At 40.8% G+C, this 16,561-nt stretch overlaps 1 protein-coding gene across 4 annotated transcripts in view; it reads left to right on the forward strand.

The window, feature by feature from the left end:
• Window positions 1-1,272: 1,272 nt before the first annotated feature.
• lrp4 (low density lipoprotein receptor-related protein 4) overlaps window positions 1,273-16,561 on the forward strand; it is a 106,269-nt gene continuing 90,980 nt past the window's right edge. For all 4 annotated transcript variants that reach the window (XM_035909094.2, XM_006793772.3, XM_035909096.2 and 1 more), the window contains exon 1: window positions 1,273-1,614. In XM_035909094.2, the coding sequence (XP_035764987.2) occupies window positions 1,554-1,614 (61 nt within the window). In that variant the 5' untranslated portion in view covers window positions 1,273-1,553. The remainder of the gene's footprint in view (window positions 1,615-16,561) is intronic.

A 16,561-nucleotide genomic window follows, 5' to 3' on the forward strand; every position in this document is an offset into this window, starting at 1 on the left:
AATAAAAAAAAAATACACAAAGTTTACAATTAGCCTTGATTTTCAACCACCGCAAATGTAATTTGTGTTCAATTTGGGACCCCTTAACAAGGGTGTGATTGGGATATTTACAAAACAGTGATTTTTTTTCTTCTCTTTTTATACATTTCTAACAAAATAGAAGAAAATAGAAGAGAATCACTGCAGAATGAGGGAAGCTGTTTTTTTTCTACCATCAGCCTTTTTATGACTTTTACATATAAATAAATATTTCCAAAACATGTCACATGTTTCAGATTACAAGCTCGTCTGAATGTAATTCAGTGCATGTGCAATTGCTACAATATACTATCTAGTTTTGCAGTCTGAGGTAAAATCGCTTTATTTTGTTTAAAAACCTCTCTATGCTTGGTGGAATCTCTTTCATGTTACCACAGCGTTGTGCAATGTGTGTCTCCTAATGAGTTTTGTGACCTTTTTTTTGGACAGAACTGCATGGTATCAATTTGTGGTGTAACTATGTCATCCCCACTGGAACGTTTTGTAAGCTAATTCAGGGGAAAGAAATAATGCTTCCACAGCGACCTTATTTTGGAATTAATTACCTTTTAATATAGCCATTACTTCCCTCCAGCAACTTTTGTAAATCTGTGGTAGGCCTACTGAATAATGACTGTGTAATGACCTCATCTCATGGTCATTACACCACACTGTAAAAACCACTGCTCTGTCATTTGCCTCCAATGACTGAAGTGACAACAGGGAAGTCCCCCCCCCCCCGCTGCAACCAAATGTCTAAAGAAAAAAGAGAGAAAAAAGAAAAAAGGAAAGCAAAGTAAGAATGAGGAAACCCAAAGAGAAAAAAGCTGTTCACTCATTGCCCCGAATGCAGGTTGTTGTTCTTTCTTTCTTTCTTTCTTTCTTTCTTTCTTTCTTTCTTTCGCCTCTGTGGACCACCAGCCTTTTAAAAAGACGCAACTTTACAATGTGACACAGAGAGCAGAGATTTTTCTTTTTTTTTGGTCGATGCGATTTCTTTCGGGATAGGGGAACAGAAAGCGGTATGAAGAAAAATAACACTTAGAAAAGAAAGAACTTGAGGGAGACTATTGCTTTATTCTGTCATAAAACTTATTATACGATAATAATAAATCATTTTCAGCAAATTACCTTTACTTTAATTTAGCGGAACCGAATCATACATACGGAGCACCCCCTTAAACCTTCTCATGGTACAGTCCACAGCTCCTTTTCGTGTCCACAGAGTCGGGAACCACAGCACAACATGTTGGAGACCGTAGCCGAGCCGTTCAGCTCAGAGTTAACTTTTTAATCCCGGTTTTGTCGCGTTATCGCACACAAGAGGAGGAGGCGGAGGAGGTCGCCGAGAGAAAGGGGGATAAAAAGCCAGTCATGCTATGAGGTTAGGGTGAAAGCCGGAGCGTCTTCTTGTAAAAGAAGCCCGTTGATATTTAATTGTGCACAGGAGAAGAAGAAGAGGAGAAGAAGAAGAGGAGGAGGAGGGAAGAAGGGGAAGGGAAGCCCAGAGAAGCGAGAAAAAAGCGGGGTACACGATGCAGCTGGCCGCGGTGCTGTGGGGCGCCCTCCTAACTTTGCTTCTCAGCCGGAGTCCAGGTAAGAAAATGCACGGACAACAACGGCGCGAACCGGGCTTGAATCTGCATGTCAGTGGGTCCGAGCAAGAGGTGGACGGAGGGTTTTTTTTTTTGCACCGCTGTTATTTGGCACTAGAATTTAGTTTTAGGTTGTTTTTTTTCTGCTTCTCATAAGCGCATTCAAACTACAGCCAAGTTTCCCTGTAACAGAGAAGGGGCCATGTAGGTGGTTAAAACAGTGGAAAATATGCTCGAGTGTGTTTTCATTGTTTTCTTAAAGTCTTGTTTGACAAACATGCCTGTGTGCCACAGATCTGTAGCAGCAGTCCTTTGGATGGTAATACCTGAAACTTGTGAAAATGTGTATATATATTCATTTTTTAGCACTCATTTCGTTTTGTATATGTGAAGCTTATTATTTTTATTACTTATTTTAGTTTCTTTATTTTTGTTTACCTTCACGTACCCTGTTTATTTTGTGCGCGCGTGTGTTAAATGTTAGCGTGCCGCTTTGATTTAGGCTTAAATGGGGTTTCATCAGTCTTATTTATTTATTTACTGTTTGGTGTTTTATGGAGGTTGAGGACGTGGGCTGGTACAGTACGGGGTGGGTGAATGGTGGGAATGTTCTGTCAGATCTGACACATTTCTTAGCTGATGCTGGAATAAGCAACCAGATGTTGTTGCTTTTCTAATCTGTCTGTTGTCTTGGATACCTAGAAGCTGAAAGTTGGTCATGTAACTTATGAAAGGGTTTTAATTTTTAAGAGAATATTTGCTTTTTGGCTGGCATATAAGCTGATGCACAGTGCCTTTAAAAAAAATCTCCTTTTATTTTGTGCAAATATCCATTTGAGTAATTGCCACGTGACCTTCATGCTCTTATTTGTCTGATAACTTCTGAGAAAGAAGCAAATTTGGATCACACTCCTCTGCGCCCTGATTGCAGGTGAACCATGCTCTTTATATATGATATTTTAGATTCTGTCACACCCCCACCGACACACCATAACCAGCAGTATTTGCTATATTTCCACTACTCTCTTTCTATGTTTCTCTAACACCTTGTATTTACAACATGTTAGAACAGCCGCTGGAATGCAAGGACCCAGCAGAGGCAATGTCTGAACAGACACGTGCACAAGCACACACTGAGCTTAGTGTCATACACACATGGGTGCTGTGCACTCTGACATGCTGTGAAAAGATTTACCTGACAGGAATAGCGAAAATGACATCTGTAATTGGCTGGTTGGACATCAAATGGAGGTTGGTGTAATTGTAACAAGTTCTAAATGTCACCAGAAGACTGTATCTAAAATGTCAACCTGATAAGAGTCAATATCCAATTGAAAACAAAAGTCACCCTGGATGACATCCTATATATAGCGGGTCCTTTCATCCTTCCAGATATGGTTATCAATGCCCCCACCCCCCTCACACCTTCCCACTTTATCTGGGGCGGAGGCCTGCGCTCCTTTGATTATAGTCTTGTTCTGTCATAAAGCAATTAAGCCTGCCGGGCCTGTATCATGTCTTAAACATTTCATTGTGCGCTGGGTATGAATGGAAGCTGCTGCTGTTGGCATTTTCCATTGTGGCGAGTAGCAAACACCACAGCTCCAGTACTATGTAATTCTTCTGCTTGATAGTGGTTTTGCATTCCAGTCTTTAATTGAAGATCCTTAAATCTGAGCACTTTCCTTTTGGGAATCCCAAAAATTTAGTATTTATTTCCTCTCTGGTTTATTTTCTTCATTTTTTTGTCAGTGGGGAAAAGGCTCTGAAATAGCTTTCAAACTGTAATTTGACTCGGACAGCTAAGACTTGCACTTAATGAATGATTATTTTAAGACTAGTGGCTCTTTGAGGGCAGGATCTCATACCACAGCCATCCAGTGGTTGGGGAAACTCCAGGATGAATGAAAGCCTGACATCGATAAATGCATCTTCATACGGGGACAGTAAATTCAATTCCAGTGGGTCTAAACCATGAAATGTTCATCATCTTGGCCATAAATATTGTCCAAGTGATGCACCAGTCTATCATTGACATATGAGTTTCTCCCTTTTGACTGTTGTATTTTAAGATATACATTATGGGTTCATGTGGAGATGAATAAAATGGGAAAGGCTATAATTTCTACGCTGTGTACAGTAAATGACATCATGAAGGCCAGCTGCTGGTCCCATTTGACAGAAGATGCCCCAGGGCTATAATTTATCAAACTGAGTGTGTGGGTGTGTGGGTAACTGCGTCTCAACGTGTTTGAGGTCAAGATGCCTTCTCAGCTAAGTCTAGTGGCTTCGCAGTAATAGGCTGTGTTGGACTGCTGGAGAGAGTGTTACACTCTTTAATTATGTGCTCTGGGACAGTAACCCCCCACACCCCCTCACAAACTCCCACGATCTCCACTGTGCCCTCTCCATTTACTGATCAACTATCAATCAGACTTGCAGTTTGAGTCAGAGGCTGTGGTGTTATTCCACTGAAGATCGCCAAACATTCGATCACTGTTGTGTGGGCAATAAAGCCTCATTAAAATGTAAAATCCATGACCCTTTGGGAATGGGATGAAATGCTCTTCTTACACGATGATCCGTACACTGCAGAAGTGAACAGGACTAAAGTGAGACGGTGCTTCTGTATGAATCTGACAGCTGGGCAGCCATCCAAGAAAAAACCTCCTTCCTTGAGTGTTTTTTTTTTTGTCTTATTTGCTGCAGCAGCCAAACAAAGAGGATAAAAAAGAAAGGCAACGATGACAGTAAAATACGAGAAAAAGATTTGGTCTGAAAAATTTTATTCCCCTCCCCCCTTTCAAGTAAAAATGTACTTTGCAATATCCAGTTAGTCGGGGATTCATCTTCAGTTTGGTTTTGCTGAATGGCTAAAGTTGGTTGGCAGCAGGTTATTATGGCAGGCATGGCACACACAAATTTGGTAATAAAATATGATGTTGTACTGTTCTTTATTCGTGTTTCATCAAACAGCAGATGATTTTGGCACAGATTTTTGAAGCAGGTAGAAGTTTAGAGAAGAAAGTCAAACAATCCTAAGACCAGTGGATGGTGGCGGCCTGAAAAGGGAGGTGGGGAGTTTGGCCCCATGCTTGTTCTCGTCTGCCAGCCTCAGTGCCCTTCCCTGCCACCTGTATTGCCTTGTCAGATTGATTAGTCCCTTGACATTGCCGCTTCTCATCCTGGACCAACAAACACACACACATATTTAAATGCAGTCTCACTAGTGGCCTTTTCACACAACCTGCAGGCATGGATTTGCAGCAAAAAATTTATGGCTTTGTCTTGCAAAATGCCTCCAACACCACATTTGATTAAATGTCCTCAGAGTAATTGTGTTGGTATTAATGGTGTTGCAACGTTGATATTTCCAAATAACTCAGCCTAGAGACAGATTGATGGCATGCCATAAGTTGTTTTTGGTACGGATTCCACTCTGTAGACGACTTTTCTCTGACGGGGAATGGTTGATGTGGAGGATGTGGCCGTGGTTTGGGTCAGTAAATTCGACTGCTTTGTCTTTAGTCTTGGCAAGGTTTGATTGTTTTGGCAGAAGCTTTTTGGGGGGAATTGAGAGTTTCATTAATGGATGTGAGACTAGAGCTGCTGTGTTAGATGAGTGCATATGATTTTTGTGGCCTAAATGAGTGTGTTTGTGTGTGCCCTCCTCTGGTCTAGCTCATTAGGTTGGTGTAGGCCAGCCTTTTGCTTTCACCAGGGGAAGGTAAAGTGGGCCACCTGATACCCCCACTGTGCTTTGTCTGTCGCTGCTGAGGGGATGGAATTGCACCTCCAAGGTAGCAGTGGAGGTAACCTGTGATTACTTGATTCCCAGCCCCCCTTCCAACATTCTCGTAAGGATAAATGTCAGACTTCTAACCCCTCTCCTTTTTCTCCTCGTGTCCTTCTGCTTTCCTATAAATCACCGGCTTCTCTCCCTGCAAGACCTGACTCCATTCAGAGAGACCCCTGAGGGTGGCTTTCGTCTTCAGGGCCGTTTCAGATTTCAGAACATGATGCTACTGCCTCTGGGCCCATTTCACTTATGCTCAGCGCACTAATATTCAGTGTTACACATGTGAGGTCTTACAGCGCACAAGCAAGCAAACAAACAAAGTCAACTGCTGGCAGCACTCTGGAGATTGGTTCCCAGTTTAACAGCAGAAATGATCCACTGGTGGAACTCTGTGCAAAGTTGTGACTTGTTCTGCTTTTGCTGCTTCTTTTGCGTGCTAAAAAGATCTGTGTGTCTTTGTTTGTGATATTTGTAATGACATTTGGTGGAATTTAAAGTGCACACTTTGATCTGTCAAAATACATTTTAAGATCTGTCCAGGTTGGACAGATCTTAAAATGTATTTTATTAGCGTTTCATTTGTATCCATGGTGTAATGGTTAACATGTATTCTTAACATGCAAAAGATCCCCAGTTCATCATTGGGAGGAGACACAAATCCCTGGAAGGACTGCATCAGGAAGAGCAACTGATATAAAAAGCTGTGTCAGATCAAAATATTCAGCTCCATCCACTGGAGCAAATATGAGATCAGCACAATTAGGGTTTCTGTGATTTGCATTACATTTCATATAGTTGATTGTCAGCCCTGCAACAGACTGGCACCTGTCCAGGTTGTACCATGCCTCTTGCCCTATGGAATAGGTGTCAATCCTGAACTGGATAAATGGATGGATGATTGACAGCTGTGGGTTGTGCTTTACCCAGTGATTTTAAAGCAGAAAACTCCTTGAATGTTGGTTTTTTGGTTTTCAGTTTTGACATTCAGGCGTTCATTCACCCACCGCGTTCATTTTTGTCAAAGCCAAGTGAATTTCACCAGTTTTGCTATGGAATTAGAATTTTTAACATGTTTTGTTAGCTGTGATTCCACGAGTCTTGAAACACAATGGTTAACCCACCGAGGTTTTTGTTTGTTTGTTTATTTTCTGGTGCTAGGGAACTCTCAGTATAGTTAGTAGATATCTGAGGCACGATTTTCATGTCCTTTCCATTGGAAATGGAAAGATTTCCATTCACTAGCTTATGTTACCCAGCACATTTAGGCAAATATCAGCCCTCCTTTGCTCTCCACCTTCTGTCTGCATCGCATGTAACCAAAGCTTGCTCAAACATGATGGCCAGTAGCACTTGGACTACCGGTGAAGTACAAATGGAAACCATAAAGGTTTTAGTACCAAAAGTCTTGCCTCTATCTACATATTAATGTTAGATATGTGTTTGTATAGATTAGGGTTTCACTAAATCAACCATAATACACATTTTCTTTTTTCTGCTTTTCATAAATGAGAATGCATAGCTTTCTGACTGATAAGGTAACATATATGTGAACAGATCAGGCTTACTGTCTGTCCAACAGTCAAGCACATCGCAATCTGTGCTTGACTGTTGAATCCTTGGACCCCAAAACCAAACCCCCAAGTGACTCATTTGAGAAACTGGTCATCCATGTGATACAATCGATACATTGACAGCAAAAAAGTTTTAATACAAATGTTAGTTTCATGTTTAAGTGCTAGGAACAAAAAAAGTTCCCATCATTGTTTCACAGTGATTCTTTGAATCTGAAAGTAGTGCAAAACTCGTAGCATCTGCTGTCTTTTATAATTTTTCTGGCATAAAATTCATGCCCTGTCACCACACAGGTCTGAAAATAAAAAAATACATTTTTTAGGCCATGTAGTATGAATCTGAGTTCCTTGGGGGTTGCAGATTATTGGGGACTGTAATAAACTCTACTTCTCTGTCTCAGCGGGGGTCTGCTGTAGAGGACAGAAAGATAAGCAGGGCTGGAGACTCACTGTCTGAGCACAACCAGGGGAGGGGGGCAGGGACACAAAGACATTCTGAAGGACACTCACACGTTCGGATCCATAGTAACTTAATTCTCCATCCTTTCTTGCTGTGACATAGGGAAAATGTCCACAGGGACATTAATGACATTCTGTCAAATTTGGTGGAAGACATTAGTGTGAAATGATTGTGGCATCAATGGATTGTTGTCATGAAAGGCCTCTTGCCATCCCTAAATCTGGTTTTAGCCACGAATTTGAAATAAGCCACTCATTCTTATGCATTATCTGGGTAACCGAGACATCATGGGACACTCTTTCCAGACAAAAAGAGGACGTTTGTCTGTGGCCAGTGTCTGCATGGTTTCAGTCTTTAGCGGGGGCACGAAGGGAAATTTGTGCAGGCGTATACTCACCGTGTCTAATGGGTTAACTGCAGAGTGCAGGGCCCATACAAACATATGGTTTTGAAATGACTTTTGGCTTTTGGGTTGAGAAACGTCTGACAAAGTTTTGAGGACTGGACAATGTCTTTGTTGTGTTGTGTGTGTGTGTGTGGTTTAAAAAAAAAAAAAAAAAAAGATTACTAGGAATGTACTGTACCTTTTTCCAGTTTCCGTATCATACAGAGACCTCTGCTTGATGTGGCTGCTGATGCCAAGTAAAGATCTGATGATCGATCAATGAGCTGCATTCCACTTTCAGGGAAATGTATAAGGCAGCGTTGCTTTCCTAACAGATAAATAGACCCACAAATGTATTAGTGCAATAATAACTGTCAACGGGACTGAAGCTAATAATAAGAGGTCAACACAGCAGGCTGCCCTGCATATTTTGATGTGGCCGATTTTATTTTGGATGCGTTTCTTGATGCAACCCCCAAGGGACGTTGTTTCTTGTCTAGAATGGGGGATTTAGGTGGTTTATTACTCATTGCTATAGGACATCTTTTACTTAAAAAAATACATCAGTGAACCACACTGGGGGACATGTTCAGTCAATACTCAGTATGCAGCCACTGTAGTTTATCTTGACTCAATTTCACATACATCGTTATCAATAAATACTATAGTATAGCACTGAATGGATCTGGCCTGGAATATGGTCTCCAACAAGAGCTCAGTGTTTCTCTGTTTGATTAATGTTTGCCAACACTATAGAAGAACCACTTTGTCTTTGTCCTCCTCTCACCATTTAGACAGTAGACCGAAAGCAGACTGGGTGAGAGTTGAAGATATAAATAATTATAAACAGTGAAAGACATGCTTCTTTATTAACTGAATATGACCTCATTCACTACGCTGAGGTCATGGACTAAGTTTGTTTGTGTGTGTGCATGTGCACATGTTTTGTTCTAGACTGCTTGGCAGCTCACAAACAGCCCGGCATCAATGCGGTTTATGGATTGAGGGAGATTTTTCTCTTAATTGATGTCAAAGCCGTGACTCTGGTTTTTGTTGTACTCCACAAGATTCATCTTCAGCCCACCAAGTTTGTTTGAACACACACCCCCTTAGCTTCCTTTCCATTCGTCTTTGTCCACTTTTGCAGAGAAGATCTTACTTTTAAATGGCTACTACAGCATATCAATTAACTGTCCTTTTTTAATCCGTAAACTGAAAATTACTGAGGACAGTGTACTGTAAAATTTCCATTGTGCTTTTCTGTTAATGCCTATCATATTTTGCACTATTTTATGCTTCGGGTAAGCTGTAAACCTGGTTTGTATTAGACTCTAAAAAGATAGCGTTTTGGCTGAAAAAGCAGCTCCGAGCGTCTTTTGATGTTTTTCAGATCATATCTTCTCTTCCTCTTCTGCTGAGCATCTTATACTCTGAGATTACTCAGTCACCCTCCCTGTTTGCCAGTGGGGGTCCTGCAGATGGGAGACGGCAGCTGTCTCTTAGATTACCTCCAAAAAAGTGCTTTAATGAAGGCTCTTCACCTCACTCAACATGCCTGCATGCACAAACGACCTGTTCAGACATTGCTTTTAGGAACACACACACTCGCAGCTTCCATCTCTAGCTTTAGATAAGATTAGGGTTAGATATGAGTTTACTTAGACCCCACGCACATTCAGTCAATTCTTTACATTAAGTCCTACGTTTAAAGCACACGAAAAAAACAAATGACAACAAAAGGCAAATTAAATAAAAGTCATAAATAAAATTCACTCTATAATTACTTTACAACCATAAGAATAAAGTGAGCTCTATTGATTAGGGATACATGGGAGGGTTTTGAAAGTGAACGCCTTTCCTGTTCTTGTCACCAGGACAAAAACGGATTTAAAAGACTTCCTGCAAAGATGTACCCGTGGGTGACTCCTTGGTAGTCTTAATTTTGTCACTAGCACAATCCTTGTTACCTCTGTCCTTTGTTTTTACATTTTACCATAACTGAGCAACTGTTATTAATGGCTTATGACTGTAATTACGCTCAGCGATGCCCAGCAGTTTAACCCAAATCGCATGGTTAGTTGCTTTTGCAGCTCTGTCAACAGAGCTGCAAAAGCAGCTGAATGAAGTTGGGTGACTTTTGTGATCACAGTGCGTACAGTATGAGCATACACACACACACACACACATACATACATACATACATACATACATATATATATATATATATATATATATATATATATATATATATATATATCCATCCCTTGGCTTGTGCAGCTGCAGTGAGGCACCTGTTACATATCTGATGTCCTCCTAGCTGTTGAAACCAGGAGCAGGCATATGCTGTACCACCTATTGAATTAAATCTACACACACACACACACACACATTCCTTTTCATATCTTAGTGAGGACATCTCATTGACTTAAATATGTTTTCCCTAGATGCTTACTCTAACCTTAACCCTAAGCGTCAAAAATGAATGCCTGATCTAACCCTCAGCCTAAACCTAACTGTAACACTAAAACCACATTTTGGTTTGAAACCTACATTAAAGGTCTGGAGTTTTCCATAGTTGTTCATGGAAACTGTAAATGTGCGGTCTTGTTTTTTTCTATCAGTGATAGCAGTGTGGATGTAATTGAAGGAGGCTATTATCAGGCTAGAAGACCTAGCAGAAAGAGAGCAGAGGCTTTAGGAATGCCCATATCAACTATTTTTTAAATCCTCAAAACAAAGAATGGATTTGAGAGCAAAGCAACACCAACAAGCCTCAAAGGAAATGGCAGGCTACTAAATTGGATGATTGCAGAGTGATCTTTGTGGACTTGGCAAGATGCTGTAAAAAGGAATCGTTTAGAACATCTAGTGAGGTCAAGAACTGTCGAGGAAGTAGACATTTCATTGTCGGAGTCTGCACTCAACACATGCCTTTGAGAGTGTAAATACAGAGGGTCTACACCAAGATGCAAACCAGGAATAAACAGCAAAAAAACATCTAAAAATGCCTGCATTGTTCTGGAAGAAAATTCTTTAGACAGATGAATGCAAGGTTGACTGAAATAAAGGGGGGAAGAAAAGAGCGTGTAGAGTAGAAAAGCAAAGTGTACAGTATCATCTGTCAAACATGGCAGAGTCAGTGTTATGGTATGGACATGTAGAGTTCCCAGTGGACCTGGGTCTGTTACGTTTATTGCTGATGGTACTTCTGATAGAAGCAGGAGAGTGAACTCTGAGGTTTCTGGAGTGATGGTATTTCACTGTGCAGACATAATTAAATGGTGCAAAGCTGACGGGCTGTCCCTCATTGTATACATGAATAATAACCAAAAACATAATGCAAAAGAACCCCAAGACCTCCTCAAGATAAAGAAATGTAACATTTTTAAATGTCTGAATCAGTCAACTCAACAGATCCTGTTTTACATTCACTAAAGATAAAACTAAAAGTTTCAGATAGTTTGGAGGTTTTAAAATCATCAAAAAAATTGTATAGTTATGTCAGTTTGTTACTTTCGAGCCACTTAATCTAAATGTTTAAGGAACTATTTTTAGTAAAGCCTTTGAATTAAAGCCAAAAGTTTTGTCAAATCACGATTGCTGTATTTCTCATTAATTTGCTGATGTACATAAGAACAATTGTATAAGATGTGTGACTGTGCAAACACTGTCTGTCTGTAATAGCTCAGGTATATAGTCACACCATTTTTACTTCTCCCACAGCAATTATCTCCATGTACACACAGACACACACTCACAGAGAGAAGCTTCCTTGGGGCTCATATGATCTCAGAGTGCTTTTGCCCTTCTAGAGTGACATCTCACACTTTTGTCCCATCGATACTGACGCACAGTGATGTCACCCGAAAGTGCGAGAGCTGAAATCTAATTCTAGACACACACACACACACACACACAAACACACATAACCTGCAAGAGAGTGGTTGCTTTGCCGCTGTGATGAAGGTGAAGCTCGGTATGGGTTCAGGGGAAAAGTGTTTCTCCCTCATTTCCCACCACTGCTATGTCTTTGCTCTTGTTCTTCACGTCCTATCCAACGCTCTTTGTTCTTCGCTATTTTCTGTCAGTGGACCCCTACCCTGCAGGCACCAACTCAGCTAAGCTTGTGATGAGGGAAATGGAGGAGGTAGCTGTGGAGGTGGTAAGGGTCTTTATTAAACAAACAGTGAAGGGCTGTGGAGGCCCCATTGAAACCTGGAGCCGGAATGGGGACGCGACTGAAAGAGCAGCACTTCCTAATGAACTTGAGTGGCCCATAGAAGCAAGGGCCTTTTCACAGAAGCCAAGAAGGACAAAGTGTCAAAACAAGCCCAGCCCCTTTTCGTTCAGAGGGGCTAAACGCCGCCTTTTGACTCTGTGGAGTGTGGGCATCTGAAGCGGAGGCCATGAGGAGAAAGGAGGAGGAGGCAGAATGTACTTGTTAAAACAATGGGCCCTTAAATCAAGCACCCCTCCTTGCTTCTCTTCTTTTCCTCAGCTCCCCTTCTAATATCGCCTCAGCTTCCAATTAGACCTGCTCTTGCACAAGCAATTGAAAGCCCCCATATATCGCAGGGGCCTCAGAGGAGAGGCTTTGCATCTCTGTAGCAGTGTTGCCTCTATGAAAAGTCTTAGTATTCAGAGGAGAGCTCTGTTTGGGCTCCTCAAAGCACTCAATCTGCCACTAGGGACTTGTGTACCATCATGTCCTCTCCGTTCACCGCCTCTACTCTGCTGTCTTCCTTCTTTTCTGTACCTCTCCACCCCCTCTATTCCTCTTCTCTCCCTCTTCTTTCCACTCTCAGCCAAAACTCTTTTCTTCTTCTTGTGACCCCTCCATTCCTCCTCCATGCTTGGCTGCTTGCGGGGCTGGGACAGGAGCCGCGCACTGCCGGGCCCCGAGTTGTTTAGCCATGGATGAAAAGCGGAGACAAATATGTCTGTGGTTCAAAGTCCATCCCGGCAATTACAGTGACTGATTAAAGAGTTGGCCTACACACAGGCAGCTATGTATAATACTACAACTCCCACTCTGTTTCATAACAACGCCATCAGAACAGAGCTGAGCTTAGCAGGGCATGATAACGGGCCTTGTTTACCGTGCACTGATTGAGAGTCAGTGCCATAAAAGTCCGCTATTGTTTTATGGACAGAGTTTATAATAAGTAGCAGACAGTGTTGTATTCATGTTTATTACATTTACTGACTGGTAAAAAAAAAATAAACAGGGCTAAAGGACTGTCGAGGCAACGGTGGCTTAACCGTTGCTGAAGCAAACAGTCAAATCACAGCTCAAATGTAAACTCATGCCTGCTTTTTGTGGAAACTGTGAGACATTCGTTGGAATTATATGTGGCACTTGCTATGGTTAAAGTAGCAATACATTATTCAGTAGCAGAGTGATCCTCATTTGACCCACTGTCTGTCGGTAGGCATGCATGATTGTGTTCGCTACACAAAGTGTCAGATGAACATGTTTCTTCTCTCACCAAACACTGAAAGCTTTCTCACAAATAAAGGCTGTCTATCTCGGTGTTGTCTGCTTGCAAGGTTGCACTTAAATTTCTGATTTAACTTGCATCTCCCTGTCTTAATCACATGCATTGAATGTCTCGAATAAAGCAGTGTGATTACAACAGGGGTCAACAAGAGCTAAAGGAATGTTTGAAAAGTCGAGTCTGTCAAGGCTTTTGAAGCTCAGATCTCTTTATCGAAGTGATATGATACTGATGTATTAAAGTGATTTGGCTCATACTTGTTGGGAAGGTTGAAGTTCATGTGAATGTCTATCTTGGAGTTCTGGCTTTTTATTTTTATATGTCTTGACTATAATGTTGCTTTCAAAACGAAGGAAAATGTACAGAGATTTTGTGTCGGCTGCCAAACAGTATTGTACTGATGGGCCACATTATTGGAAAATCCTGAAAAAAAAAATCATAAGTAAACAATGGAGTTTTGAAAAACAGAGAATTGCAAATATTTTTGGTGCCTTGTACTTTTAAATGTATTTTGAAAAGTTCAATAGATGGATCACAGCCCATATATTTTGTCATTTAAAAAAAAAAAAAAGAAAAGGCATAGACATACAGGAAGAATAAAAGAGAGCTGAGAGCTACGCTAGCACTCCCAGGGGCCAAAGTTATCCTTTAGGCCATGAGCCAAAATTAATGGAAGAGTATAACAAGAAAAGCAACAACAACAAAACTCCCATCCAGAACCAGGGGAGCCATCTGCCTGAATGGTAGTGAACTGAAGCGGGCCATAACAATATTCTGCTGAGAGTCGACACTAATTGGGTCAGCATGATTTTCCACTTTTGTTGCTAGGTGGTTGATCTATGGGGTTTCTATTCTGAGAATCGCCTACTAAAGTTATTCCGTTGGCCATCAAGAGACAAACCAGTCTATGTTGGGCAAAGTCCATCGTCTCACATTGTCCTCATTTTAACTTAGCTCACGTTTATTTTAGAGATCTTGTTCCATATCAGTCGTGGCCCAAAAGGGTTCTCTAAAAGACTTGCTTGACTTTGTCTTTCGTAATTTTTGTGTATAAATGGTCTTCAACCCGGGAGGCCTTGGGCTTGTGTGCCTGTGTTCTTTCGACAGAAATGGCAATGACGCTACAAGCCCATATGGGCATAATTGTTGTTTTATGTGAGAACTAAGGATTTGATTGCTGGTCCAACTTGATTGTTGCTGGTAACAGTGATGGGTTATGTGGTTTTCTTAAAGCCAATCCTTATAGTATATCTACATTCAAGACAATGTTTACCAGTAAAGGTTTTTTCATGCCATTTCCTGCATGGACAAAGGAAGACATTGTGAGTATCGCTTTGGTGCCAGATTACTAGAGTGTTCATTGTTACTAAGCTATGAAGTCATTGGGAATAGAGCAGATACAATTTTGGGGTCCACATCACAGACTGTTGGTAAAATATGTAGTCATTGTGGCAGCCCTGATTGTTCTGGCCTCCATGTTTTGAAGGCTCGATATTAGCATTTGACTGCCACTATTTTGCTCATTTGGAGCCAGAAGTGACCACATATGGACAAGGAGGTGGAGAGCTAAGTTGTCAGCTAAGGCTAGAATATTGCACATATAAACTCTGCAACACATATCTGCGAATCAGTTCTAAGAAAAAGACTGTCCGTGGGCCTCTTTTTTTTTTTGTTCTGTTGTTGCTCCGACAGCCGAAGACCCGAAGTGAAACTGAGTGTTAAACAACTGAAAACACTGCAGCCACTGTCTGTACTCTTGATATTGTATTTTTTCTTCCGTTGTTGTGCCCTTCTGTGTTCCGGCCCACTTGTCAGCAAATCAGTTTTCAACCGACGCACATCATCCATGCTGAGCAATGTGAAGTTAGGATTTTGGAGTTTGCGGTGATTGCAAACACCTCTCTGTGGGCAAATGCTTCACAAATGGTCACAATTGCGGTAGCTTCAATTAAGCATAAAGCATAGCCAGGACTGGACTCAGTCCTATTGAATGGAGCAGCATGCAAGACTGTTTTAAGACGATGGTTTGTGTCCAGGGTTTGCACATTGATTTTTCAGTCTTTATCCAACTTTGTTAGTCGGATGGCTTCAATCTCACCAAGAGGCACAACTGTTACCATACAGACCACACTGAAATGAATAATCAAATCAAATCAAATCAAATTTTATTTGTCACATACACAGTCATACACAGTACGATATGCAGTGAAATGCTTGGACAACTGCTCGTGACCTTAAAAAAAAAAAAAAAAAAAAAAAAAGGCTATGAATAAGATAGGAAATAAATAAATAAATATGAAAAAATAAAAAAGGGGTAAATTTAACCAGGAAGGAATAAAATAAAATAAAATATAAAAAATTAAGTTAAGAATGAGATAACTGTACAACACAAATTAGAATGAAGGGTAAAGGGTAATAGCTCACTTTCCAGTGAAAGCCTTACTTTTCCTGCATTTTAAATATGCAGAAAACATATAAAAGATTAGATAAGCAAGTAATATATCAAATTTCATCAACAAATCCAAAGAGAAAACGCAAATTGGATTAGAAGCAGGCCTGCTACTGCAGATAGCATTGTTGCCAATCTTGGATTTGTAGTGTCAGAAAATGTAATTTGACATTGATGATGTCAAAGGTTGATTTTGTTGGATTTTGTCGAGTTTGTTGTGCATACAATATTAAGATATTTAAATACTGGTTATACATATGACCCAGATCAGCTAAAAGCACACGCTATACACACATGTCCATGTTACCGTCATATGTAAATTATAATGAGACATATCGTAGCCTTGCTATTAATCTCATCTCTCTTACCTGCTTCTATACTTCAATTGGTAATAAGACTGGAATTGTAGCCCGGGGTCTTTAGCCTTCAACCTAAGGACTGTATACAGTGGCTTGTGGAACATAAATTTCCTGCAGAGTGTGTTCACTTGATATAAACCGCATTTGGAGAAAACTTCTAAAGAGCTCCTGACAATATCAGTCAGCGGCCCTTGTGACTGCGTGTCCTCCCGCTGATGACTTTAGATGCTCGACTGATTGCTGTAACCTTGGCAGCTAAACAAAGACAAAATCACGTTTTAGGGTGGTGTTTAAAAAAACACATTTGCTTCTGAAAATGCTCATATAATAGGGTTGCTGTTTTGGTCCTTTTTCAGTTAGAGCAGTGGAAAAGGCTGAAGGCTTTTTACTCTTTGCAGTACTCATAATAACTTTGCATTAACTTTAC

This window comes from Neolamprologus brichardi, chromosome 1, assembly GCF_056152115.1.
Source record: "Neolamprologus brichardi isolate AB-2024 chromosome 1, ASM5615211v1, whole genome shotgun sequence".
Taxonomy (NCBI): Eukaryota; Metazoa; Chordata; class Actinopteri; order Cichliformes; family Cichlidae; genus Neolamprologus; species Neolamprologus brichardi.